The 26,203-nt window shown below is 35.6% G+C and overlaps 2 protein-coding genes across 12 annotated transcripts in view; one reads left to right on the forward strand and one right to left on the reverse strand.

Moving 5' to 3' along the window:
* The window catches only part of spag9a (sperm associated antigen 9a), a 47,542-nt gene extending 30,471 nt beyond the window's left edge, over positions 1-17,071 (forward strand). For 5 of the 11 annotated variants that reach the window (XM_051100406.1, XM_051100419.1, XM_051100441.1 and 2 more), the window contains 13 exons: positions 892-1,063; positions 1,573-1,794; positions 3,834-4,017; positions 4,102-4,224; positions 7,246-7,326; positions 7,549-7,616; positions 7,715-7,863; positions 8,004-8,175; positions 9,433-9,546; positions 9,690-9,722; positions 10,066-10,245; positions 12,030-12,146; positions 13,028-17,071. In XM_051100406.1, the coding sequence (XP_050956363.1) occupies positions 892-1,063; positions 1,573-1,794; positions 3,834-4,017; positions 4,102-4,224; positions 7,246-7,326; positions 7,549-7,616; positions 7,715-7,863; positions 8,004-8,175; positions 9,433-9,546; positions 9,690-9,722; positions 10,066-10,245; positions 12,030-12,146; positions 13,028-13,161 (1,749 nt within the window). In that variant the 3' untranslated portion in view covers positions 13,162-17,071. The remainder of the gene's footprint in view (positions 1-891; positions 1,064-1,572; positions 1,795-3,833; positions 4,018-4,101; positions 4,225-7,245; positions 7,327-7,548; positions 7,617-7,714; positions 7,864-8,003; positions 8,176-9,432; positions 9,547-9,689; positions 9,723-10,065; positions 10,246-12,029; positions 12,147-13,027) is intronic. The other 6 variants (XM_051100416.1, XM_051100417.1, XM_051100429.1 and 3 more) reach the window with 3 other exon arrangements.
* The window catches only part of rps2 (ribosomal protein S2), a 231,621-nt gene that overhangs the window by 50,040 nt on the left and 155,378 nt on the right, over positions 1-26,203 (reverse strand). The gene's annotated exons all lie outside the window — the stretch shown is intronic.

Genomic DNA, 26,203 nt, shown 5'->3' on the forward strand with positions numbered 1-26,203 from the left:
ATAAATGTTGAGATTAATGTTTTAAATATAACATTTTGAATATAGAAATATTAAATAATTTAAATAACTAAGAATATACTTTAAAAATGAAACTAAAACTGCTAGTAGGTGGCAGCAAGTCACTGATTTAATTACTGAATCACATCATTCATTTGATTTGTTTGAACAGCTGATTCATTCAGGAATAAAGCAAGTGACTCTCTTTACGAATGGGAAATCGAATCATTGACTCACTAGATTCGTTTAAAAATGCACGTTCATTCATAAACTAAACAAAGCTGTGTTTGAATGGAGATGCGCACCGGCTCAGTTGTGACTTTCAGACTATTTTTGATGATGAAATAGAGCAAAATCAGGCAATAGTGTTATAGTCAGACAATGTAAGTCACTTAATATTACACTTAACTTCTTGTTTATTTAACTGTTGTATTAAATCAACATCTCAGTTTACAAACTACCTTAAAATCGTTAAAATCTGTCACTCATCTTAGTTCATCACAATCTCACAAAGTTCCATTATAATCAGTGAAGCTCTCAACACTGCACAATCAATCTCTTATTTACACTCTCTCTACACTTTGTTTATGAAAGGATTGGTGAGATATGTCTGTGATACATTACTTAACGTTGCAAAAACACGTAGAAACATTTAAAGCTCCCCTCAGCACAAACACAAATATGCTGATCGGGTCACTTGCATATGGTGCTCCTAAATATTTTTTCATAGTCGCACGCAGCATTTTTAAGTCGCGTATACGACTAAAATGGTCACACTGTAGAGCCCTGGAGTGATTGTGATGTGTAAAAATGGATCACATCTACATAAAAACATTCATAGGTAACATTTACAGTGTTGGTTGTTGATGCAGTGTTGTTTGTGTGTGTTGACAGGAGCAGGAACGGGAGCAGACGGTGCATGTGGAGATGTCCAGTCGTGTTTGGATCTGTACGAGCACTCACTCCTCCACAAAGGTGATGATCATGGATGTGACACGGCCAGACGACCTGCTGGACAGCTTCTACGTCTGCAACTCATGTGTGCTGTGTATCGCCAGCGTACCAGGTCAGAAATGTACATCCATCATAACAAATAATCTCTCACTTCATCTTTGTCATGTTTCTTTCAATCATAGACATAAATATTTTAATAAACTGATCTAATACTAAATAGAGTAAATACAGATTATTACTATCTTTAGACCTGCGTGATTTGACCAGAAAATTATATTCTGATTTGAGAGACAGGAAACACAGTATTTTTGTTTCACTTGATATTGAGATGAGCAAGCTGAATTTGTTAGTGCGTTTTATTGCTTGCAATTCTGCAGATATTTAAAAGGCACCAAAGTAAGTGAATGTTTGCAGTGGTAAGTATAATGTGGCAAAGCCAAAATCGTCTGTATACATTTGACTTTGTCACACATTGGAGTTGGTCGTCTTGGTGTTAGATGGAAATGGGAGTAGAGAAATAATTCACATTAATGCAAATTCACTTTTAGGAAACGAATGACAGTAGCATTAAATATAAATGATTTCAGTAATGTTCTTTATATATTGTATTGTGATTTCCAGGAGTCTTGGAGACAGACTATCCTGCAGGGGAGGAGATTCCTCAGGACCTGGAGGCGGGGCCAGACTCTTTATTGGCCAGCAGCAGCTCTCAGGGCAGCGAGGGTGTGTTGAGTGACGTGTCAGCGGTGGGCTGCAGCGTTGAAGAGTCCAGCACTGGATCTCAGGCGGGCAGCACAGGGGGCAACGAACAGTCAGCAGAACAGAGTCCTGCCAGAGGAAGTGGTAAGAACTGTCTTAAAGGGATAGTTCACCCACAAATGAAAATGACCCCATGATTTACTTGCCCTCAAGCCATCCCAGGTGTATATGACTTTCTTCTTTCAGACAAATACAATCAGAGTTATATTAAGAAATGTTCTGGCTCTTCCAAGCTTTATAATGGCAGTGAATGGCTGTTGAGATGTTGAAGTCCAATAAAGTGCATCCATCCATCATAAAAAGTGCTCCACGTGGCTCCAGGGGGTTAATAAAAGCCTTCTGAAGTGAATCGATGCATTTATGTAAGAAAAATATCCATGTTTAAAACTTTATAAACCATAATATCTAGCTTCCGCTAACTGTTGTACTTGTATTCACAAGAAAGTGGCATTCCAGCGGATGACTTAGGCGTAGCGTAAGCTCTGATAGGTGAAAAATAATAAAAACATTAAATTTGAATGAAACAGTTTGCTGAACCTTCAGACAAAGTCTAAAAAAAGTTTGCATGTTTTTGTTAAATATCATATTTGAAGTATCAGACTTTTATGGCTCAAATAGTGTAATATAATGTGAATATGGATCTGCTTGAGTACAAAAAAATAATTCAAATGTCATATTCAGAGGCCCAGCCTGAGCAAAAATATGCAATCTGTGCAGTTGCTGATATTTATATGGTCAAAAAGTAAGAGGAAAATTCTGTAATGTACATCAATGAGATTTTTATAATAGTTTAACAGAGTACTTACATAAATTGCATATAAATATTGTCACTGTATCTTCCAATAATGTCTAAAGAAGATAATATTTGCATGGATAATCAAGTTGCTTCAGTATATTGTGTTCATTTTGAAATTTTACTAACAACAATATAAAAGTTATTGACATTACTCAAAATCAATAATGATTTCATAGCAAGAAGCATGTGAACCACGACCTGAAGATGAACGCTTTCAGAATGATGCCAAAAAGTCCTTTTACTTGCTAATAAGCATAAACTATCAATCAGATGACAAGTTTTTCAAGTTTTGGTCATGTTGATAACATAAAAGTAGACTTTATAGGGTTAAAAGTAGGAATGTATCGATATCAAAATGTCACAATATAATAATATCACAATATAAAGTCCACAGTACAATATGTATTGCGATATTTACAAAAAGAAAAAAAGACAGATGAAGAATTGGAAGAAAATGTAACATTTTGTACATTTTAAAGTTAAATTATATAAATATAAATTATTCTATTGCACTTTGAGAGTAAAAAATTAAGAGATCCAACCCTTGTTCCTATGAAAACTTAAGTCAGAAAAAAAGTGAATTGACTTGTACCTGAACTATAAAGGGGACTCAACCCTCGTTTTAGTTGTGATATACTGTCTCAGTCTAACTTACATTCACACTGATGTTTTAGGAAGCCAAACCAGTTAGTTTGTAGTAATAATTATAATAATAATAACAACACCAATGACAGTATTAGCCATATATTGTAAAACAATTGCACTAGGTATATTGTTTTAGCTTTACACTACAGTAGGGAAATTACAGTACATCTTTCCTAATTTCTACTCTTGAAAGAGATATTTTGAATTTGTACTGCAGTAACATTACCTATTTAAACCACTAGCTGTCAGCAATTTATACTGTACTTTTAAGCGTTTGTTTTGACGGAAACGCCAATAGAGCTTTTGCTTTAAAACAGGTTTTCTGACTTTTTCAAAAACACGTCTTACTACAAATCTAGTGAAATGCTGGAATCATCTGCCATGAGAATAAAGCATAACTGGTGGCCGTTGTGTTCCCAAACGTGCGCTAGACTCACAGTACATGCAGTAAACGAGTTCACTGCAGTCATTCACTGTGAGTGGAGCCGTTCTGAGGCGTGGAAAACTTTGGATCACAAGCTGATCGCCTGAACAATGTGTGTTAGAATAAGAAGTTTAAATATATCATATTGTCGTGTGACCACGTTAATATTGAGACATCACATCGCAATATCACAAAATTGCTAATATCGTTATATACCTACTTAAATGTAAATGTGACCAAAGTCTCTCTCTCTTTTAGATCTTTCCAGAGCTCCCAGTGAAGACGGGGTCCCTGCGCCAGAGGAAGCTATGGAGGCCACTGAGGAAGACCAGGAAAGCCCGGGACAGGACAGCAGCCAGCCAGGAATCTACACGGAGCATGTGTTTACAGACCCACTGGGAACAGAGTCTTCTGGCGCTTCAACAGGAAACGATAACCAGAGGTGAGCCGGGCACAGTGTCTTTATCACTGTTGATTTATATCCAGATTTGGATAAGGACTCATCCTTTCTTGGGTTTCTTGTCAGGGAGTCTGATCAGGACAGGGACGATATGGCCTCAGCAGATGGAAAGACGAATTTGGCAAAAGAAGAGACCCAGCGCATGAGCAGCGCACTGCCCACCATGTGGCTGGGCGCTCAGAATGGCTGGTGAGATACACACACACAAATACATGTTTCCTTTATGGCAACAGACTTTGTTAAACACCATAATTTATGAACGGAAACAGTTCTGTCAGGGATAGTAGTATGCTTTGTTCTATATGCCATACTGTGTATGGATCTCAGTTTTGCAACCTGTGTTTTCTGGAGTATTTTTGGCCACTTGAAATTTGTGGTAAGTCAAATAGGGCTCTTTGATTTTTTTCCATGATGCAGAAAATGTTGACGGAATAGTGTAATTCATTCGTAAAAACAGAATTTACTGTCTAATGCAGAATGTCACGGAATCTGGCAAATCTAAAGTGGAGCTGCTTAATTAATCACATTCAAATTGCGATATGTCTGTGACTTTATTTAAATATGCAGTCTGCCTGTTCTGTGTGTCCCTATGTAAATGAGAGGCACGTTTTTATTTACTACACATACTCAAGCATGCATGATGCTCATGGTGTTTTCAGCATCTGTTGTTTCATTATATGAAGGAACTCTACATGAACTTTATCTCCAGAGCTGCTCTTATAGTCACTTCACTGGAATTTCATTTTAACTGTTATCAAAAACACAGAAACTGAAAGGTCTTCACTACAAACTGCCAAAATAAAAGCTTTATTAAACACAATTCATCAAAATGTTTTTTAAGGAACATCACCCAATCAAGAATTGAAAAAACTATTTACATTTCTAAAAAACATCATTTACAAAAAAGTTGTTCTGCACTCTATTTAAAAAATGTTCTGTTGCAAACCAGTTGAATTTTTGCCCACTGTTTATGATTTTAAAAAATGATTTTAATTCATAAAGTGGAATCTAGAAAAAAAGCATCTAACACAGAATTTGGGAAAAGCTAAACTAAATTTGGAAAAACATTAATACAGATATGAAAAGGCACTATCATTGTCAGAATATTTCTAAATTATTAAATTGGTACTTTTATGAAGTCAGTTGATTAGAACAGTCAACATGTGCCAGATTAAATGTAGTGTACTTTGACCAAGATCTGCAATCTAGTATGGAAACCTGTTTCTGCCATTAAAAAATAAAAAAGGTAATTGCGACCTTTCGTCTCACAATTCTCTCTTTTTCTCAGAATTGTGAGATATGAAATCTAATTTCTGGCTTTTTTCCTCAGAATTACGTGATTATATACTCACAATTGCATGTTACATAGTCGCAATTCTGAGAAATAAAGTCAAAATTGTGAGAGAAAAAGGCAATTACATTTTTTTTTTTTTTTTTTTTTTTTTTTTTTTTTCACCCAGTGGCGGAAATGGGCTTAAAAAAAAAAAAAAATCCAATGTTCTGTTGTAAACCAGTTGTTTTATTTTCAGTTGATTAGTTTAAAAGGCTGATTTTAAAGTTTTATGAATTTATGATTTAGCCACTGTTAAATCATAAAATGGAATCTAGGAAAAAACAACTAACACAGAATTTGGGAAAACTCAATTAAATTTGGAAAAACATTAATACAGATATCAAAAGGAAAATATTTATAAATTATTAAATTGGTACTTTTTTATTCAGTTGATTAGATATGCTTTTTGGATTCTTGGAAGTGAATTAATTATTAAACCAGAATCCAGAAATATTAAAAAGTCAGCTGAAGAGTCAACGTGTCAAATTAAATGTAGTGTACTTTGATCAGGATCTACAATATAGTATGGAAACTTGTTTCCACCACTCAATAAAAAAAGGTAATTGCAACTTTTTCTCTCACAATTCAGACTTTTTTCTAGCAATTGTGAGTTTACATTTTGCAATTTGGACTTTTTTTCTGATCATTGTAAGATATAAACTTGCAATTCTGAGAAATGAAGTCACAGTTGCGTGATATAAGCTTGCAATTGTGAATTATGAAGTCTTTGAAGACTTTTTTTTTGTCAGAAAATCCTTTTGATTTCAAAATCGGAATGCAAATAATTTTTATAGAATACTGTATTCAAAGACGCCATTTGAAGCCAAACGCAGACGTTTAAACGTGCATACTATGGATGAAAACTGCTATTATTAGTTTAATTAAGGCTTGAAATATTATTTAAACCTATATCTATTAACACTTTTACATAACTTTTTGATTTTATCTCACAGTTCTACTTATTTTCTCACAAATGCAAGTTTATATCTCCTAATTCGGACTTTATAACTCGATTTAACAAAACTAGTGAGTCAATTCTGAGGGAAAAAAAGCCAGAAGTGTGGGATATAAACTCTGAGCCGAGGGGAAAAGAGAGAATGATGAGTTGTTTTTCCTTTAGAGTTGTGGGATATAATCTCGGGATTGCGAAAATAAAGTCAGAATTTTGAGAAATAAAATCAAATTTACCTTTTTTTTTTATTCTTTTATTCCATGGCTCCATAGACTGCCACTTTAACCGTCTACAAAAAAACGTCATCCCTGTTTTGGCTCTGTAAGATTATCCCACTATGTAACGTCAATTTCGTTGAATAACGGTGCTTATCGCTGGGTGACAAGCTCTTGTAATATGCAAATAACATTTTGAAAATGACATCTAATCAATATAATCTATACCCTTTTTTAAAATCTAAGTATTTTGTACCATATCCATGTAATTCTCTAGCCGTAAAGGCTATCTCTCCCGGGTTTTTTGCAACCATGATAAGCATGCATCCTGAATGTTTACAAACAGATAATTGGTCTACAAACTCACAATTGCAAGAAAAAAATCTGAATTGTGAAATACCAGTTCGCATTTGTGAGAAAAAAGCCATCAGAATTGCGAGTTTTTTATCTGGAAATTCTGACTTTATAGCTCACAATTGTGAGTTCATATCTCACAATTCTGAGAAAAAAAGTGAAATAAAAAGTCACAATAACCTTTTTTTTATTTTATATTCAGTGGTGGAAATGAGCTTCTATAGTATAGTGACTGCACTGCATAGAAAAATCATGTAGAAAGGTGTTTAATGTACACTATCATAGCTTCAATATTTTATGTTGCAAAAACGATCTGAGAGTTTAACATTTATGTTTTGAAAATGTTTTTCATGTAGTTTATACGTGCACTCATCTGTCGCTCGATGGAGGAAGTGTCTTCATGCTGTCAAGCTGAAGGATTCCATATTGAACATTGTGTAAGTTGACATTATGAACTCAAAAAATATAATGTAACTTTCGGAATTTTGTTGTTTTCTTATTTGAGTGGGATTTCAGTTTGTGTAGCCAGATGATAAAGTAACTTGTGTTGTGAATTTTGCTTTTTAGCTATACTTTTATTCACTAGCACTTTTAGGTGAAATCAAAAGAAACCACTGCAGCAGAGTTCTAGTGATATTTACCATTATTTGTCTACACAGTCATGTGAAAGGCCGTGTTTTGGTGGCTCTGGCTGACGGTACACTGGCCATCTTTCACAGAGGTCTTGGTAAGACACTGTTCGTTACCGTTACTAATAATTCAGACACTCCTCTCACTTAACTCTGACTTTTAGCTGTTAAAACCATCCACGTTCTACTTTTGCAGACAGCCAGTGGGATTTAACCAACTACCACCTCCTTGACCTCGGCCGGCCCCATCACTCAATCCGCTGCATGACTGTCGTGCATGATAAAGTGTGGTGCGGCTACAGAAACAAGATCTACGTGATTCAGCCCAAAGCGATGAAAATAGAGGTTCATAATTATGTTGTAGTCCTCACTGTATTCGTTTTTGCATTTTGAGAATTGTTGCATGCAGTGTTAGTTAAATAGAATTTTCTGAACTTGCTTAAGGAGGATCTTTTTTACAATGGGTTTTTCTTTGGGTGAAACAGAAGTCATTTGACGCCCACCCGCGTAAGGAGAGTCAGGTGCGTCAGCTGGCCTGGGTGGGTGACGGTATCTGGGTTTCAATCCGGCTAGACTCAACTCTCCGCCTCTTTCACGCTCACACCTTCCAGCATCTCCAAGATGTGGACATAGAACCGTATGTCAGCAAAATGTTAGGTGAGAATACTGTGAATATATATTTTTAGGTTCATAGGGACATCTCTTATATCATTTTGCTTAATCAAATGATATTTAAACATTTTATACACTTTCAAGGACCATTTCCATGATTATACATTACACATTCTATCACACATTCTACAGTACTTTGTAGATTAACATATGTGAACCTGGACCACAAAACTAGTCATAAATAGCACGGGTATATTTGTAGCAATAGCCAACAATACATTGTATGGGTCAAAATTATTGATTTTTCTTTTATGCCAAAAATCATTAGGATATTAAGTAAAGATCATGTTCCATGAAGATATTTTGTAGATTTCCTACCATAAATGTATCAAAACGTAATTTCTGATTAGTAATATACATTACTAAGAACTTCATTTGGACAACTTTAAAGGCAATTTACTTAATATTTAGTTTTTTTGCACCCTCAGATTTCAGATTTTCAAATAGTTGTATCTCGGCCAAATATAGTCCTATGATTTGTAAATCTCAGTGTCAAAAAACTGACCCTTTTGTTGTGGTCCAGGGTCACATGAATTCAGGTGAATTCAGATAAAATGGAACACATTTTTTTTTTTTTTTTTTTTGGAGGAAAATTGCCTAATTATCTTGAATGAATCTGTAAATTCTTCTCCATAATTGCGCAGCTCTAAGAGGGAGTTTGCTCAGTTTATATGGTTAGTAAACAAAAATAATGAATAATGAATGAATTATATCAATTATGTCATTAACATCACCCTCATGTCACCTGCTTACTTCTGTGGAACACAAAATAAGATGTATACTGCTGTTTAAATGTTTGGGATTCATCTATTTGATTAAAAAAAAAAAGCAATAATGCGAAATATTATTACACTTTAAAATAACTGTTTCTAATTAAATGTATTCTAAAATGTAATTTATTTCTGTAATGCAAAGCTGAATTTTTAGCATCATTACTTCAGTCTTCAGTGTCACTCAATATGCTGATTGCTGCTCAATAAACTTTTATTTTAAGAAACTTTATTGTGACAAGATAAGAACATTTATTTGAAATAGAAATCTTTTGTAGTATTATAAATTTCTTTACTGTCACTTTTGATCAATTTAATGTATTCTTGCTGAATAAAAGTATTGATTTCTTTAAAAAAAAAAAAAGTGTTACTGAGCCCAAACGTTTGAATGTTAGTGTATGTCTATAAAATGCATGAAATGCATTAAGGTTTTGAATGCACAGTTGAATGCACTTCCTTTTGTTTCTAACAGGAACGGGAAAACTGGGCTTCTCTTTTGTGAGGATCACGGCTCTAATGGTTTCCTGTAACCGGCTGTGGGTGGGAACAGGAAACGGTGTCATCATCTCCATCCCTTTATCAGACTGTAAGCCAATATCACACATATAAACATGGTGTACATCAGTATTTGATGTAGAAGGCAGCATTAGTTTCAGTGTTTTTGGCCACTTCTCTCTGTTTTTCCCTTCCTGTCTTCCTTGTTGTGTTTCTCGTCTCCTGTCTCTGTAGCTGTAGGTCAGTGTGGATATCTAGGTCAGAGGGGTGAGTGGGAAGCACACTGTTGACAGCAGGCTCATTTTGAGACAAACCCACCTTGCTTTGCTTGTTTGCTGCATCATGCTCAGCTTTGTTCAATATTTCATCTGCAAATTCTTAGTTCCTCTCAGATCTTCCTCCCTTAACTTTTTTCCCATCTTTCTGGGCTGATCAACAGTGAATCTGCTTCTAGCCAAAATTTGCTTTAACGCTTTAATATTAATGACTGTATCCTAGTAATTTCGCAACTGAGTTTAACGGGCATTTGCTCTGCAAGATGCTAACTATGCCGTTGGTGCTCTGTTAAATGCTTGAGACACTTGTGGTTAAACATCTTTTTCTTTTCCAGCAGCTAATAAGACTGTAGGAGCGATCGCCTGTCGTCCAGGTGGGGCGGTGCGAGTGTATGGCGATGACACTGTGGATGGTGCGGTGACGGGTTCGTACGTACCGTACTGCTCCATGGCACATGCTCAGCTCTGCTTCCATGGCCACAGAGATGCTGTTAAATTCTTCGCTACAGTTCCAGGTAAGACATAGTTACACAGTGCCATGAGTGATGAATTCAACTCCATGATAGGTCTGGTTTAGTAAAGTGCTTAAAGTGTAACTTGAACAGGCGAACATTTAAAGGATAGTTCACGCAAAAAATGAACATTTTGTCATTATTTACTCACCCTCATGTTGTTCAAAACCTGATACTATGGAAGTTGATGGGAACCAACAACTGTTTGGTTACATACATAAGAAAAAATAAACTCGTACATAGCAAAAAAGCCAACAAAATAAACTAAAATGCCTCATAAATTCAAGACAAAAGGGGCAAAAGAATGCCCCTGCACAGTTAAACAATGTATTATGGCTTTTGCAATTAAAATGAAATGTGAAAATGAATGAAAAGTGTCAGCAGAATTACATTTCCTTTTCTTTATAGAAGCACGTGTGCTCCTAACTTAAATTTAGAAGCATAGTCAAAATTTCAGGAGCACCTTCTCATCAATAATCAAAAAGTCTGATCAAAGATTATATAAATATTTATATAAAATATTTGACTCCTTAAAGTGATTTACAGGAGAATTTTGCATTAGCCTTTGTAATGGCATTTTTCTAACTTTATTATGTTAGAAAATGTATTTATTTATGTCATCTTTTATATCAGTTTTTTAAAATTATATTTTATAATCTTTTTTTACAATTTCTAATTAAAACAACAGAATAAGAACAAGCAGAATACGTTACCAATCCAATAAAATCAGTATTAACAAAATTAATTTGTACTACAGAGGTGGCGCAGAAGAACACAAAAGTGGCTTGTAGGTGTGTTTTCATGTTTAATGAGGCTCAGAGGTTTTAAATATAAAATTTTGAATATAGAAATATTAGATGATTTAAATAACTGAAAAGATGCTTTAAAAATGAAACTAAAACTGCAGAGTAGTTGGCGGCAAGTCACTGATTTTATTGCTGAATCATTTATTCATTTGATTCATTCGAATGGCTGATTCATTCAGGAATAAAGCAAGTCTTTATGAATGGGAAATTGAATCACTGACTCACTAGATTTGTTTAAAAACGCACATTCATTCATGAATGAAACACAGCTGTGTTTGAATGGAGTTGCGCAGCGGCTCAGTTGTGACTTGTTTCAAACAGTTTTTGATGACGAAATAGAGCAAAATCGGGCAATAGTGTTATAGTCAGACAATGTAAGCCAGAATGTGATGTGCCCAAAACTAAACAAAAATGTTTTATATTGTTTTCTATCCACTTTTTTTTTTTTTTTTTCCTGTAAAATTGGGAATGGCCATTTGTTAATTTTATGGGTCTGCCTTTCAGTCTCCTCCACTAGATGAAGGAACGTGTACAAATCATTTGTTGGCCCTGTCCTTGGTAACTTACCATGATAGTAATTGTCTTAAATTGCAAGAATGAGATGCAGCCTCTCTGATGAATTTAATGGAATCTCTCTGAGATTTGTTTCCTAACAAACAAAAAATAAGAAAAAAGAAGGCATTGCAAGTCATACAAAAGCTTGTTCTTACTCCATTATTGCACCCTCTGACTGTTGCTCTGATATCAGCACCCCCTTCTGGAATTGCACATTTATAACCAAATTTCTGTCATTAACTGTAGGTGGAGCACTCTTACTGAGAAAACATAAAGCTAAAAAAACAAAACTTTGATATATGTTAAATAAAAATGTATACGTGGCTCCTACACAGTGTGTTCAGCATATTGTTTTAAAGAGGTGGTGTTTGATATAATGACTGATGAAGTGCAAATCTGTGCTAATGTGTTAATGTTGTTTGTCAGGTCAGGTTATTGTGCCAGGAGCTGAGGGTACGACTGAGAACTCAGACTCTTCAGCCATGGACGGCAAGAGCATGCTCATCATGAGCGGAGGAGAGGGATACATCGACTTCAGGATCGGTAAGAGCTTCAGTAAGAAATCTCTCAAGCATCTGTTCATGAGTAGCAGATGGTATTTCTGCATGTTTCATAATGTAAACATAAACGTGCATTAAATTCTGCAGTTCATTCATAAAGGACTCATGTCATTCATATTACAGAGAAAAATGTTATTATTGTAATTTAAAATAACTTTTCTATTTCAATTTGTTTTAAAATGTCATTTCTGTGATGCAAAGCTGAATTTTCAGCATCATTACTCCGGTCTTCAGTGTCACATGATCCTTCAGAAATCATAATAATATGCAGATTTGCGGCTCAAGAAACATTTCTGGTTATTGAACTATTTCCATTCTTAAAGGATTAGTTCACTTCCAGAATAAAAATGTTCATGGCTTTCTTTCTTTCTTCAAAAAGAAACTGTTCCCCGTTAAAGTCCACTATATGGAGAATAATCCTGGAATGTTTTCCTCAGAAACCTTCATTTCTTTTCAACTGAAGAAAGAAAGACATGAACATTTTGGATGACATGGGGGTGAATAAATTATCAGGACTTTTTTTATTCTGAAAGTGACCTAATCCTGTAATATTTATAAGTGGTCATGAGTCATGCACAATATGAATGCAGATCATTAAAAAAAAAAACAAATGTTTGTTGTCAGTATCTTTAACCAAGGCTTTTAATGGACATTTCTGCTGATGTAATTAAGGTTTCATTGGTGGGGACAAATAATAATAATCAAGATTAGCTCACCATTTTGCAGACATACTTTTTAAAAGCATTACTCATTTAGTTCTCTAGTTTTAGAAATTTTGTAACTGCATAAAGCTACAGAAAAAATGCTGTATCAGTGGTCTGCTGACAGGCTGTTATAATACGTCTCTCTCTTTCTCTCTCTCAGGTGATGAGGATGGTGGTTTGGGACGAGATGAAGATGATGAATCAGCCGAACCCACTTTGAAGCTGCAGTCGGCTCCTGCCAAACCCGAGCGCAGTTATGTTATAGTGTGGCAGGTTGCTTTAGGCAGTGAGTGACCGATAAATCACTGCTGCAGGTTCAACAGAGAACTCTAGGTCAACCCACATGGGCTTATTATTTAACGTCATACTATTCTTCTTATTAATACAGATATTATTATTATTATTAATAGTGTTGTTCTTAATACCTACATCACAATGAGTTCTAATATTTGTGCTTAGATGTTTATTTAATAATATTATTGTTTTGTATGAATCTGGCATTGACAGAAAAGATATCAGTGTTAAAATGAAGGAACAAATTGGAAACTTGAAGTCCGTCCACAGTTATATTGCAACTATATGAAAATCCTGTGCTACAAGTTTTAAAGAAATAGTTTTCTCAAAAATGAACATTTGCTAAAAATGTACTTACCTTCAGGCCTTCCAAGATGTAGATGAGTTTTTCATCAGAACAGATTTGGAGAAATTTAGCATTACATCACTTGCTCACCAGTGGATCCTCTGCAGTGAATGGGTGCCGTCAGAATGAGAGTCCAAACAGCTGATTAAAAACATCACAATAATCCACAAGTAATCCAAAACACTCTAGTCTGTTACTAGAAAAAGCCATTTCCACTGCAGTTTTGCGAAATGTTCCTTTTTTTCGAATTGCCTGAAAAACCACTTAACACGAGCGTAAAAACTATATATTAGAGTTTTTGTGTAATTTACGTGTTTGCGTATTTTCAATTCGCAGTTTTAATTTGCGCAATTTAAAGGGTAATGGAAACGCAGCTACTCAGTGTCTTGTCAGGTACAAAGCTGTGTGTTTGTAAGAAACAAATCAAACATTAAGATGTTTTGCTACAAGTCCTAATATCCATATTGTTTTTTCCAATGAAAAAGATGTCTTGTATGAATCAGGAGAGAAATATGCACAGATCAAGCACCATTTATGAGCAAAAACAGTCCAAAACAATATAGCAGTGGATTTTGATGTGAGAAAACAACAAGGGATGGACTTTTTCACTAGAAGCAGCATTATTATGGATCATGGACTCATATTTTGGCCAGAAGCAACAGTTCAAAGTTAAAAACTGGGTTTGTTTGTTACAAACACAAAGCTTTTGGGTTCACAAGATGTTAACTGCAACGGGTCCTTGAAATCCTTTAAAGTTTGTGAATCTGAAAAAAAAAAAAAAAAATTCAAGGCCCTGGAAAGTTTTTGAAAATAAACATACATAGATACAGGTCCTTGAAAGTTGCTTGAAGTTATTTTGTGCAAAAAGTTGTCTGAAAAAAAAATTCCATATTTCCTCCGGTCCGCTAATGTGTTATTTCGTCAACACTTTGTGACATATACATACTAGCTTGTTAGGGACCCGTACGTCCTCTTTTCTCCGGACATGTCCTCTTTTTTTGGCCTAAAACGAATTTCTAATTTGCCCGGAATTCGGCTTTTGCTTTCTACAGTCGCCATTCATTGTGTGCGTTTTTGTATTAAAGCCCTGCACAGGACTGTTTTTTTGATCCTGCTCCCGCTGAATTTTGGGCCATGACCGCCTGCTCACGCAATCATTCTAATATTAAATATAGTTTTTGTGCATCAGGAAACCAGTATCATTTGTGAAGTATTTAAATCTCTGTTTCTCTTCACTTTCACTTTCAATTTCGTGATCACACGCACTCTGATCTTACAAGATGAGATATGAGCACATTATCTGCTGAGCAACAACTCCTCCAGCATGATTTGTCAGTCATGTCTCCTTACTCTGGTCTTGACCCATGATCGGTTAAATTTGATTCCTGCAGCTTGTGTTGGATGCAGGGTTGCCAAATCCACATTTTTGCACGGAATTGGGCTGATTTTAAATTGTTGCGAAGGGTTGATTTTTCTCCGTGGGTTAAATGTTTGATATACTGCATAAATTACATGTCACTGAAATGCTTGCATTGAAACATTTTGCATTGTACCCCTGATAAAATTTTGGGATGGCCACTTGTAGGAAACCTTTTAGCTGTGTTTATGATCTATCTGCACAAGGGTGACTGTAAAATATACATTTTAGGTATGGAAATTAAATATTTTGAGTTTTGATATGGGATATGGTCATTGTGCTACTTTGGGGGCTTTTTAATTATAATAATTAGGATTACAAAGATTGGCTTCTCAGAGATCCAAAGTTAGCATCACTTGGCCAGGTGTTTACAGTTGTGTTTGCACAGTTATCTTACAAGGTAACATGATGTAACCTTGCTCTCACGTGAAATATGTCCCCACATTAATTCCTTGAATTTTAGGGTATTGGACCTGGAAAGTCCTTGAATTTGAAGTTAACCAAAGTGTGGGAACCCTGTAACTGATGGACTGGAGTGTTGTGGATTACTTGTAGATTATTGTGATGTTTTTATCAGCTGTTTGGACTCTCAATCTGACGGCACCCATTCACTGCAGAGGATCGGTTGGTGAGCAAGTGATGTGGTGATAAATTTCTCCAAATCTGTTCTGATGAAGAAACAAACTCATCTAAATCTTGAATGCCTTGAGGATGAGTAAGCAAATTTTAATTTTTGGGTGAAACTTTAAGAGTTTACAACATAACTTTAGGGAAATGTTTTTTTTTTGGTTATGTTAGCTGCTTGAGATGATTTTTGTGTTTTATGTTGTTCACACAATTGATCAGAGGTTTCTCTGTGCACTGTGGCAGTGGTAGCATTGTGTAGTTCATGTATATAGAAACTCAGAGAGCTATTTTTGCTATCTGTACGGCGTAGATCTCGTGAGCGGTGTCTCAGCACCTTACGGCATGGTGTGCGCGTCTGTACGCGTGTATTTGACGCTTGCATGATTCCTGTATCATTCCTATAATACGGAGCCCTGGAGCTCTAGAAATTCGGGCTTCCCTCACGCTAGAGCTTGCTGGCACTTTAAAAGACAGTACCGAACATACAGTAGACGAACCTAATTTCTGGAAAGAACAATATGCGGTAGTGTTTATTCCAGTTGAGATGGTCTGCCCTTTTACCAAAGGATGAAACGTAGAACAAATAACATACTAAACAGCCTAGTTGTTGAATATCTTGCATTGCCAAGGCTTTTCGATGTTCTGTGATTTTCTTGAATGGACAGCAACGGACAAAATAATGTTAATAAAAAAAATTGACAGGGATTGTAAAATAAATGATTTTTATTTCTTGTGTCAGATTTAGTTTCGTTTGCTTCAGCACTAAGCATCTCAGATAATTAATGTCGGTTTCGTCTGTGTCGTATGTCCCAGGCTTGGGTTCGAGTGTGTTGAGTTTTCTAATTCTACTTAAGAGTTTTGCGCTCCTTTTGTATCTGGTCTGTACGACACTTTTATTGTACCTTGATGTCTGTTGAAACAAATGCAACATATTTGAATTTTTATGTGTAAATGGGGAAATGGGTCGGGCTTGGGCGCATTCGGTCTGTTCGTTTCTTTTAAATTCTGACACGTAAAGGGAATCTTTATATCATTGTCGTTGCCATTCCAAGTATTTATTTTCGTAATGAACTTTGCGGTTCAGAATGTAACTTTTTACATGTTTGTGAACAAGGATTTGTTTTGTTTTACATCAGACACCTTTAAGAAGCGATGTTTTCTTGTTGAAGGAACTAATAATGTTGACAGTGTTAGCATAACCTCAATGGCTCATTCGGAAATACACGTTTATTGTATTAAGCTATGCATGTTTTTTTTAAAAGTACACTGCAGTTCGTCCAACTTCGTTTATCGCCACCTTTTTGGGTGGTTGTGTGTGGAAATGATTGAGAAATTGTACTGCATTTGTGTGTGTGGATGAGTGCGTGTATGTGTGTCGTCGCTATATCCCTTATATCTTACTGGACTGGCTGTGAGTGCCACAGCTTGTCATTACTGTGTTTTCTTGTCAAACGTTTGCTAAAACTGCATCATAGCCTTATTTTTAAACTCTATTAAACTCAATTTCATGGGGAATTCACCTTCTGTCTTGGTTTTATTCTCTGTGTTCATATGTTCATGTAGTGATGATTCAAAAACAGGTTTGTATTCTGTTTTTAAAGCAGTAGTTCACTTCCAGAATAAAAAAAAATCCTGATGATTTACTCACCCCCATGTCATCCAAGATGTTCATGTCTGTCTTTCTTCAGCTGAAAAGGAATTAAGGTTTTTGAGGAAAACATTCCAGGATTTTTCTCCATATAGTCAGGGTGAGTAAATTATCAGGAAATTTTAATTCTGGAAGTGGACTAATCTTTCACTGGTTGATTTATACAATTTAAGTATTATTTCCTGTTATGCATTACATTAATTTTATGTCTCAATGTATTCAGGGAAATATCAAACTTCTCATTTTTGAAGTTGAAAATTAATTTTCTAGTTAGTTTCTACAAAATAGAAGTTCTCAAATGAAAACTGAGATAATCCAGGTTTTCTTCTTCTTAATTGTTTGAAATAAATGTTTCAAATATAATATCGTTAATAACAAAAATATATTAACATTGCCATTTATTTCATAGATTTTTTTATATTCTCAGTATTTATTGAGATCCTGTTTATATTAGTAGTAATACTATAAAAAAACTAAAGCAACACAATAATGGAAATAAAAGTATTTTTAAATAGACAAAACAATTAAAATATTTCAAACTGTAGTTAAATAAAGTGTTATAAATTCATCCTAAAATTGAAAAATATACATTTTAAATGATTTATTTTTTCATTTATTTAATCCTTTCAGGATGTTGTTATATTATTTTAACTGACAAAAGCCAGTTTCTTTATGACATCATATTCCAGGAAATGACATAATTTTGGAGGGAAATCAACAGTTCAAATATTTTATTTGGTTGTACTAAAATCCCCTCAAATAAAAGGAAAGTGTACTACATTATACATTTGATTTTAATTTTTTGCAAAAGTTCATATTCATGTGTAAATACAGTGAAACCAAGCCTTTATTTTTGGTTCTTGAAAAAGAATTCAAATTTATATAAAGACAATTTTTATTTACATAATACGAAAGCAATTAAAACCATTTCCATTTGTGAATCCTTGAACATATACATAATGTTTAGCCCACACCCTGGTTGTATGTGTATTTTGTATACATATTTAGTGTTTTTTTTTTTTTTTTTTTTTTTTTTTAAAGTGTTTTATATTTTCATGTGTATTATTGTAGTCCTAACTGTACTTTGACTGTGTTTATTTAAGTTTATTAAAAAAACAAACCGAAAAAAAAACAAACAAAAAAACACGTCATCTGCTACAGTGACAATTTTGAGCTAAAAACAACAACAAAACTAGATAAAAAAGTTTGTCAAGACAAACTTTAAGTTCGCTTGAGAAAGCCGGAACAGAAAGTTAAGTTTGTTCTATTCTAAAGTTCTACAGTAGTTTTAAAAGGTTAACGTTTGGATGTTTTGAAGGCAATACAGTCTGTCAGAGATAGATAGACAGATAGATAGATAGATAGAATGTTGTTAGCATGTTATTAACATGATTAACATGTGACTAGCATGATGTTATAATGATTAGCAAGGTACTAGCATGTTGTTAGCATGCTAATAGGATTATTAACAAGTTACTACCATTTTACTAGCATGGTGTTAACATAATTAGCATGTTGGTAGCATGATTACCAGGTTTCTAGGATGATTAGCAAGTTGCTAGCATGTTGTAGCAAGATTAGCAAGTTAGTAGCATGTTGCTAGTATGATTGTAGCATGATTAGCATGTCGTTAGCATGTTATTAGCATGATTAACAAAGTTACTAGCATGTTACTAGCATGATTAGCAAGTTACTAGCATGTTGGTAGCATGTTTCTAGCATGACTAGCAAGTTACTAGCATGTTGGTAGCATGATTACCAGGTTTCTGGGATGATTAGCAAGTTGCTAGCATGTTTCTAGCATGATTAACAAGTTGCTAGCATGCTGTAGCAAGATTAGCAAGTTAGTAGCATGTTGCTAGTATGATTGTAGCATGATTAGCATGTCGTTAGCATGTTATTAACATGATTAGCAAAGTTACTAGCATGTTACTAGCATGATTAGCAAGTTACTAGCATGTTGGTAGCATGTTTCTAGCATGACTAGCAAGTTACTAGCATGTTGTTAGCATGATTAGCAAGTTACTAGCATTTTACTAACATGGTGCTCACATAATTACCAAGCTACTAGCATGTTTCTAGCATGACTAGCAAGTTAGTAGCATGTTGTTAACATGATTAACAAGTTACTAGCATGTTACTAGCATGATTAGCAAGTTACTAACATGTTGGTAGCATGTTTCTAGCATGACTAGCAAGTTATTGGCATGTTGTTAGCATGATTAGCAAGTTACTAGCATTTTACTAGCATGGTGCTAACATAATTACCAAGCTACTAGCATGTTGTTAGCATGATTAGGAAGTTACTAGCATTATTAGCAAGTTGCTAGCATGTTTCTAGTATGATTAGCAAGTTTCTAGCATGTTTCTAGCAAGATTAGCAAGTTAGTAGCATGTTGCTAGCATGACTGTAGCATGATTAGCATGTTGTTAGCATGTTATTAGCACAGCAAATTACTAGCATGTTTCTAGCATGACTAGCAAGTTACTAGCATGTTTCTAGCATGACTAGCAAGTTACTAGCATGTTACTAGCATGACTAGCAAGTTACTAGCATGTTTCTAGCATGACTAGCAAGTTACTAGCATGTTACTAGCATGTTACTAGCATGTTTCTAGCATGACTAGCAAGTTACTAGCATGTTACTAGCATGACTAGCAAGTTACTAGCATGTTTCTAGCATGACTAGCAAGTTACTAGCATGTTACTAGCATGACTAGCAAGCTACTAGCATGTTTCTAGCATGATTCTGGTTGCTAGGCATAGATAGATAGACAGACAGATAGATAGATGAGTTTGAATGAGTTTAAATGGATTAGAAATACAGTACATAGAAGGGAAGTTTGATTGAGTCTCAAGGGATTCTGGGAGTTTTGACAGTTGGAATTTGAAAAGTGTTGGCTCATTTGAACATTCCGTCAATGTAAGTCTATGGGATTTTTCCCAATTTTAATCGTCATTTTTAGGAAAATCATAAGTCCGATCAGTTAGAAAAGATATAGCACACTCGGTCGGATCAGTCTGAAGATCTGAGTTGAGTTTGGAGTTAAAGCTCTAGGACGAGTTAGTGTCGACAGATTTAGTCTCCAAAGAAAATAGCATATCAGTAAGTTGGCTTTCTCAAGCCAACTTAACAATGCGGAAGTGTCGACTGCCCGACTGGAGTGACGTTTACATTTCCAGTCTCTGGTGTTTCTAGTAAAATTAACATCTTTTCTGAGCCAATACTATTATGTTAAGCCTGCGCACATTTTTATAGTTGAATTGAAAAAGTTTAAATTCAGTCGATCTTTTTCACCCGTTCATGGGTTTCTATGGAGACCGGAACATGGAAGCACCCAAACGGAAGTTAGAATCCTTCATGGCGCAGCTCATCGGTTACTCAGGAACAGAGCCGGCCCTGCTCAAGAAAAAGATGCATAGCTTAAGTTTCCTACGTTACAACGCCGTTACCATTACTGCCAATAAAATACGGCAGTAAAAAATATTTTTTGTGAAGGCACACGACTAGCCGTCTCTTTGTCTCACACACACGCAAAGAAAGATACAGAGCGACAGAGTCTTATACCATGCGGAATTGACGCGCTACGTGTAAACGATATTCTTTGTTGTATTTTCCTCTCAAAACAACGGAGCTCTTTTGGAATACTTCAGCTTTTAAGAACTGCTGGTTTCTCCGGTAGTAGGCGGAACTAATGTGCAAACAGCAATCTCATTGGCTGGCGCTCACCTATTATCGTCCCTGTTTTGATTACAGCAAATCAGTTCGAGCGAACGCAGACAACGTGATTAATATTCATGAACCCAGCAGCTCATTAAACCTTAGTGTGTTTAATATTGTTATTAATAGTAGAATTCGTGGTAGTAACAAGACGTTCATAGAAACACTAAATTACAAACAATATCACCACCAGTCCTAAGTTCAGTCAACATGACAAACATGCATTCATACATGGTTATTCTAATTACTAAAGTTCTAATGGCTAAAGTTGAATGCTAATTATAATTATAATATTATATCAGATATTTAATATTAGTCTGGTGAGTAAACTAAAAACGTAATTAATTTCATTAAAATTTCATTCATTTAACATATTTAATATTGGGGTCATCCAAGTTATTTAATATATTACTTTTTTTTTTTACTTTTTACAAATAGTTACTTTCCCTGGTAATTAGTTACTTTTATAATGATGTAACTCTGTTACTAACTCAGTACTCAGTTACTATTTGTGAGAAGTAACTAGTAACTATAACTGATTACTTTTCAAAGTAACATTCCCAACACTGCCCACAACAACATTAAAATAGTGTAGATTAGTGTACAATGTTTTATATTTATTTTATAGTTATATTAAATTTGATTTTTTTTTTTAAGTAACGCAATAGTTACTTTGCCTGGTAATTAGTTACTTTTATAATGATGTAACTCAGTTACTAACACAGTTACTATTTGTTAGAAGTAACTAGTAACTATAACTAATTACTTTTTTAAAGTAATTACGTGTACGTGCCCAACACTGGTGATTAGTTATGTGGTATTAATTTGTTTCGATCTAAAACATCAGTCCTCCCTCATATTATTAGTCTCCAAGTGTCCCGTTCACACAGCAGCTTACAGTCGCTTTTCGAATACTGAACGTGCCAGAGGAGTCAAGCCCATATTTCTTACAAGTAACCATAGCAACAGAGACCAAAGCAATATCAAAGATGGCGACGTCCATAAAACGTAAAGTATTACCACTTTCTGACACCACAGTAATCCAATCGTGCAGCGAGTTCATCCATCAAATCTTCATTAACCGACAGCTGCTTTTAAATTTGAGTGGAGACCGGAGCATTTGAGCCCTTATAGAATACGGTTGTCACACCCGTAAATAACCGTACTGTGTGTGAACGTAACCGTGTGCTGTGTGCTTTCATGTGTGGTTTCGGTACCTTACAGTGACTGAGAAATGAGCTGTGTGTCATCGGAAAGTTTTATATCTAGTCTCCACGTTACAAACAGTATTTGAAAAGCGACTGTAAGATGCCGTGTGAACGGGATATTTCGAGACTCACACCTGTAAGTAAATGCGGTTGTCAATCCCAAAAACTGACAGTGTGAACGTGGCTTGTATGTGCTTCAGCATAGAGTATAAAATAATTTAGATTTTTCGGTATTTGCTTTTGTATTACATTTGGTACAGTGTTTACATCGCCTCTTCATATCCAAACAATCTTGAAACAAACATTCGAGACCCGCTGATTCATAACATTACTGAAAAACACCGTACTGCGTTTGGCCAGCAGGTGGCAGCGCTGCACTATTCCCACAAGCCCTTAGCAACACATGCTAGCGCTGACGGAAACAGAGAGAGAGAGAAATCGACATAAACAGAGCTGCAGCGCTTACATAAGAGAGCCAGATGCTCTCAGAGCCTCTTCTGTGTGTGTGTGTGTGTGTGTGTCTGTTTGTCTGCTCAACTACCTACTCACATACGTTGAGGACTGAATCCCACACCTCCGTAATTGTTTGTTATTGTAGTCATATTTTGGCTGTGCTCATTTTAATGTCGTTTGCAAAATAATCAAAATACCGTTTTGAAGATGTAATACAATGTTTTACTTTTGCAAGACTTTACAACGTGTGATTTGATTTCATAATGTCCCTACCCTGGTGAAAAACCCAGCATATGCTGGTAGGTAGGTTTTGATGCTGGTTTATGCTGGTCCTTTGCTGGTTCATGCTGGTCCTTGACCAGCAACATGACCAGCATAAACCAGCAAAGCACCAGCTTAAACCAGCTAAGGACCAGCATAAACCAGCATCAAAACATACCTACCAGCATATGCTGTTTTTTTCACCAGGGCACTATAGAGTTTTTTAACAGCTTTCAGATCCTAAGCACAAGGTTAGAAAGTACCAAGTGTGTACGTGAGTATTATAATCTTCTAATGTGACTTAGACCGTGTTAAGACATTGCATGCTTCAAATGTACACACAGTCCTTGGGATTCCCTGTGAAAAAGTACACTGCGAGTACGATTAAGCACACTTCGCTTTCACAAGGGCTGGAGTATGTCCTGCTACAAAGCGTGCAAAAAGTATTATGTCAAATGAGTAGGACACGGGTCAAAGGTCAGCGCTAACATGGCCGGCGTCCAGGCAAATGTCAGGGTTTCCCTGCGGCTGAATCGGGAATTATGAGTGCGACAAGCGGTGCATGTAAAGTTTAGGATCACGAGGGCTGTGAGGGGACGTCCTTTCCCTTCCACCGCAGGCCGTTCCCTCAGGAGAGCCATCTAAACATAGAAGCTACTGACCATGTGCTTTTGTGTGCTGTATATTTAGGTGAGGTGTTAGTGTGTCTGGCCAGGATCACGAGCACGTGTGTGAGAGAAGAAGAGTGTGAAAGGTTTGTTCATTGCATTGGTATCTGTATATTTATACACACACATATAACAGCTCAAGTGTCGGGCAGTGCTTTGTTTATCATCGCTTGCACGGCTGTCCACTTGCTGCTTGTTCTTACTGGAGAAACATTTAAAGGGAAAGTTCACCCAAAAATTGTCTCACACTTGTTTTTTTCTTCTGTTGAATCAGAAGAGTTGTCGGTAGCCATTCACTTCCAGTGGAATTTAATGGCTACCGTCGACTCTTTGGTTGCCAACTTTATACAAAATATCTTTTGTGTTCAAAACAAGAAACTCATACAAGTTTGGAACAACTTGAGGGGAGTAAATGATGACAATTTTCATTTTTGGGTGAACTGTCCCTTTAATAACATCAAAATTATATTTGAAGGCACCACCTAAAAACAACATCAATTTTTGATTCAAATACAAGCTGTTTCTTCATAAGGTTATAAAGGGCATTTCTTAAAGGAACAGTTGATGCATTAATTTAAAAAATCTGTCCTCATTTGGTCACATGGCTCTTAAATGTCATTCACCCTTCTGCATATTAAAAATTGGCATGTTGTGTTTGGTTCATAGGACACGTGAGAACACATTTGGCATTGACGTCAAATCTGGTGTGCTGCATCTGAATATGCACATGTGGAAATGATATTTGAGATTTACAGCTGTAGAATGGTAATCAACAGCTTTTTTTATATAAATATAGTGCAGAGAGTTATATTGACTCTTATAATAGTTTTTGGAGCATAGTAAGATTTTGTTCGACAGAAATTAATACTTTTATTCAGCAAGAAGACATTAAATTGAATAAAAGTGACTGTAATGACATTTATAATGTTATGTCTGTTTCAAGTAAATTCTGTTCTTTTGAACATTCTATATAAAAAGAAGACAAAAATATATGTTGGTTTCCACAAAAATCTTAATTAGAACAACTGTTTTCAACACTGATAATAATAATAATAATAATAATAATAAATAATAATATGTTATTTTAGAGCGATTTCTGAAAGATCATGTGACTAGAGTAATGACGCTGAAAATTAGCTTTGCAGCAAAGGAATAAATTACATTTTAAAATATATTCAAATAGAAAACAGCTGTTTTAATAATATTTCACAATATTGCTGTTTTTACTGTATTTATGATCAAATAAATGAAGCCTTGGTGAGCAAAAGAGACTTCTTTCAAAAATATCTTACAGACCCCAAACCCTATGCTTGTGTTGAATGAAAAGGAGCAGCTTGAACATTCTTCAAAACATCTATTTTTGTGCTCCACAGACTCCTACAGGTTCAGATTGACATGAGGAAGAGTAAATGATGCCAGAACTATTCCTGTATATACAGCGTCTGCAGTCTCTGCTGAGTCTGTGTGTGGTTTCTGTGGGCTGTTAATGAAGTAAAAGTGAGTTTGGTCGTCAGTTTGTTATTCTTCTCATTACTGCCCATCCGTTGACCCATCTGCCCTGTGATGTGTCTGTAATTTATCAAGGCCTCTGAAGGCTGTAATGATTCAGGCTTTTTAATATCCCTGCACTGCAGTCCTCCAAATTTAGAGGTAGGAAGTGTGTGTGTGTGTGTGTGTGTGTGTGTGTGTGTGTGTGTGTGTACTCAGCATGTTTTTTCGCTCGGCTCACAAAGGCGCCCCTAAATTTATCCTGACAGTCTCTGGGGAAATGCCTGGAGAACAGTGCTTATAACCACAGAGGGGCTTGCAGAGCACAAAACTAGAACAAGAGCAGCCAAGACATTTCTCTAGAACAAAACCTGTCGTGGGACGTTAAACTTCCAGCAGATCTGCTCCGTGATTTTGACAGGTCAAAAGTACACAACACTTCCCTAAGAGCACACGTAGACTACCATAACTAAGACAGAATATAAAAAGCCAGTTTGATTCCCACAGTTTCTGAGAAATAAGTCTTGTTTGCCTCTGCAAAACTCACAGCTGTGGTTGCTAGGGTGCTAAGGTCCTCCGAGTAATTTTAAGTGTGTTACTGGGGTGTTCTGAGTTGTTGCCTTGGAGTTATGTTTTTAAGGTTTTCTGAACAATTTTAAGTGTGTTATGTGGTTACTAAGGTGTTCTTAGCTGTTGCTAAGGTCCTCTGAGTAATTTTAAGTGTGTTGTGTGGTACTAGGGTGTTCTTAGTTGTTGCCATGGAGTTGTGTTGTTGCTAAGGTTTTCTGAATAATTTAGTGCGTTTTGGTTGCCAGGTAGTTGTTACGCTATTGCAAGTTTTTTTTTTTTTAGATTTTAAGTGTTTTATGTGGTTACTAGGGTGTTCTGAGTTGTTGCCATGGAGATGTTATGGTGTTGCTAATGTTTTCTTAATAATTTTAAGTGTGTTTTGGTTGCCAGGTAGTTGTTATGCTGTTGCTAAGGTCCTCTGAGTAATTTAAGTGTGTTATGTGGTTACTAGGGTGTTCTGAGTTGTTGCCATGGAGTAATGTTGTTGCTAACTAAGGTTTTCTGAACATTTTTAAGTGTGTTATGTGGTTCTAAGCTGTTGCTAAGGTGTTCTAAGCTGTTGCTATGAAGTTATGTTGTTGCTAAGGTTTTCTGAATAATTTAGTGCGTTTTGGTTGCCAGGTAGTTATGCTATT

This window comes from Labeo rohita, chromosome 3 (genome assembly GCF_022985175.1).
Source record: "Labeo rohita strain BAU-BD-2019 chromosome 3, IGBB_LRoh.1.0, whole genome shotgun sequence".
Classification (NCBI taxonomy): Eukaryota; Metazoa; Chordata; class Actinopteri; order Cypriniformes; family Cyprinidae; genus Labeo; species Labeo rohita.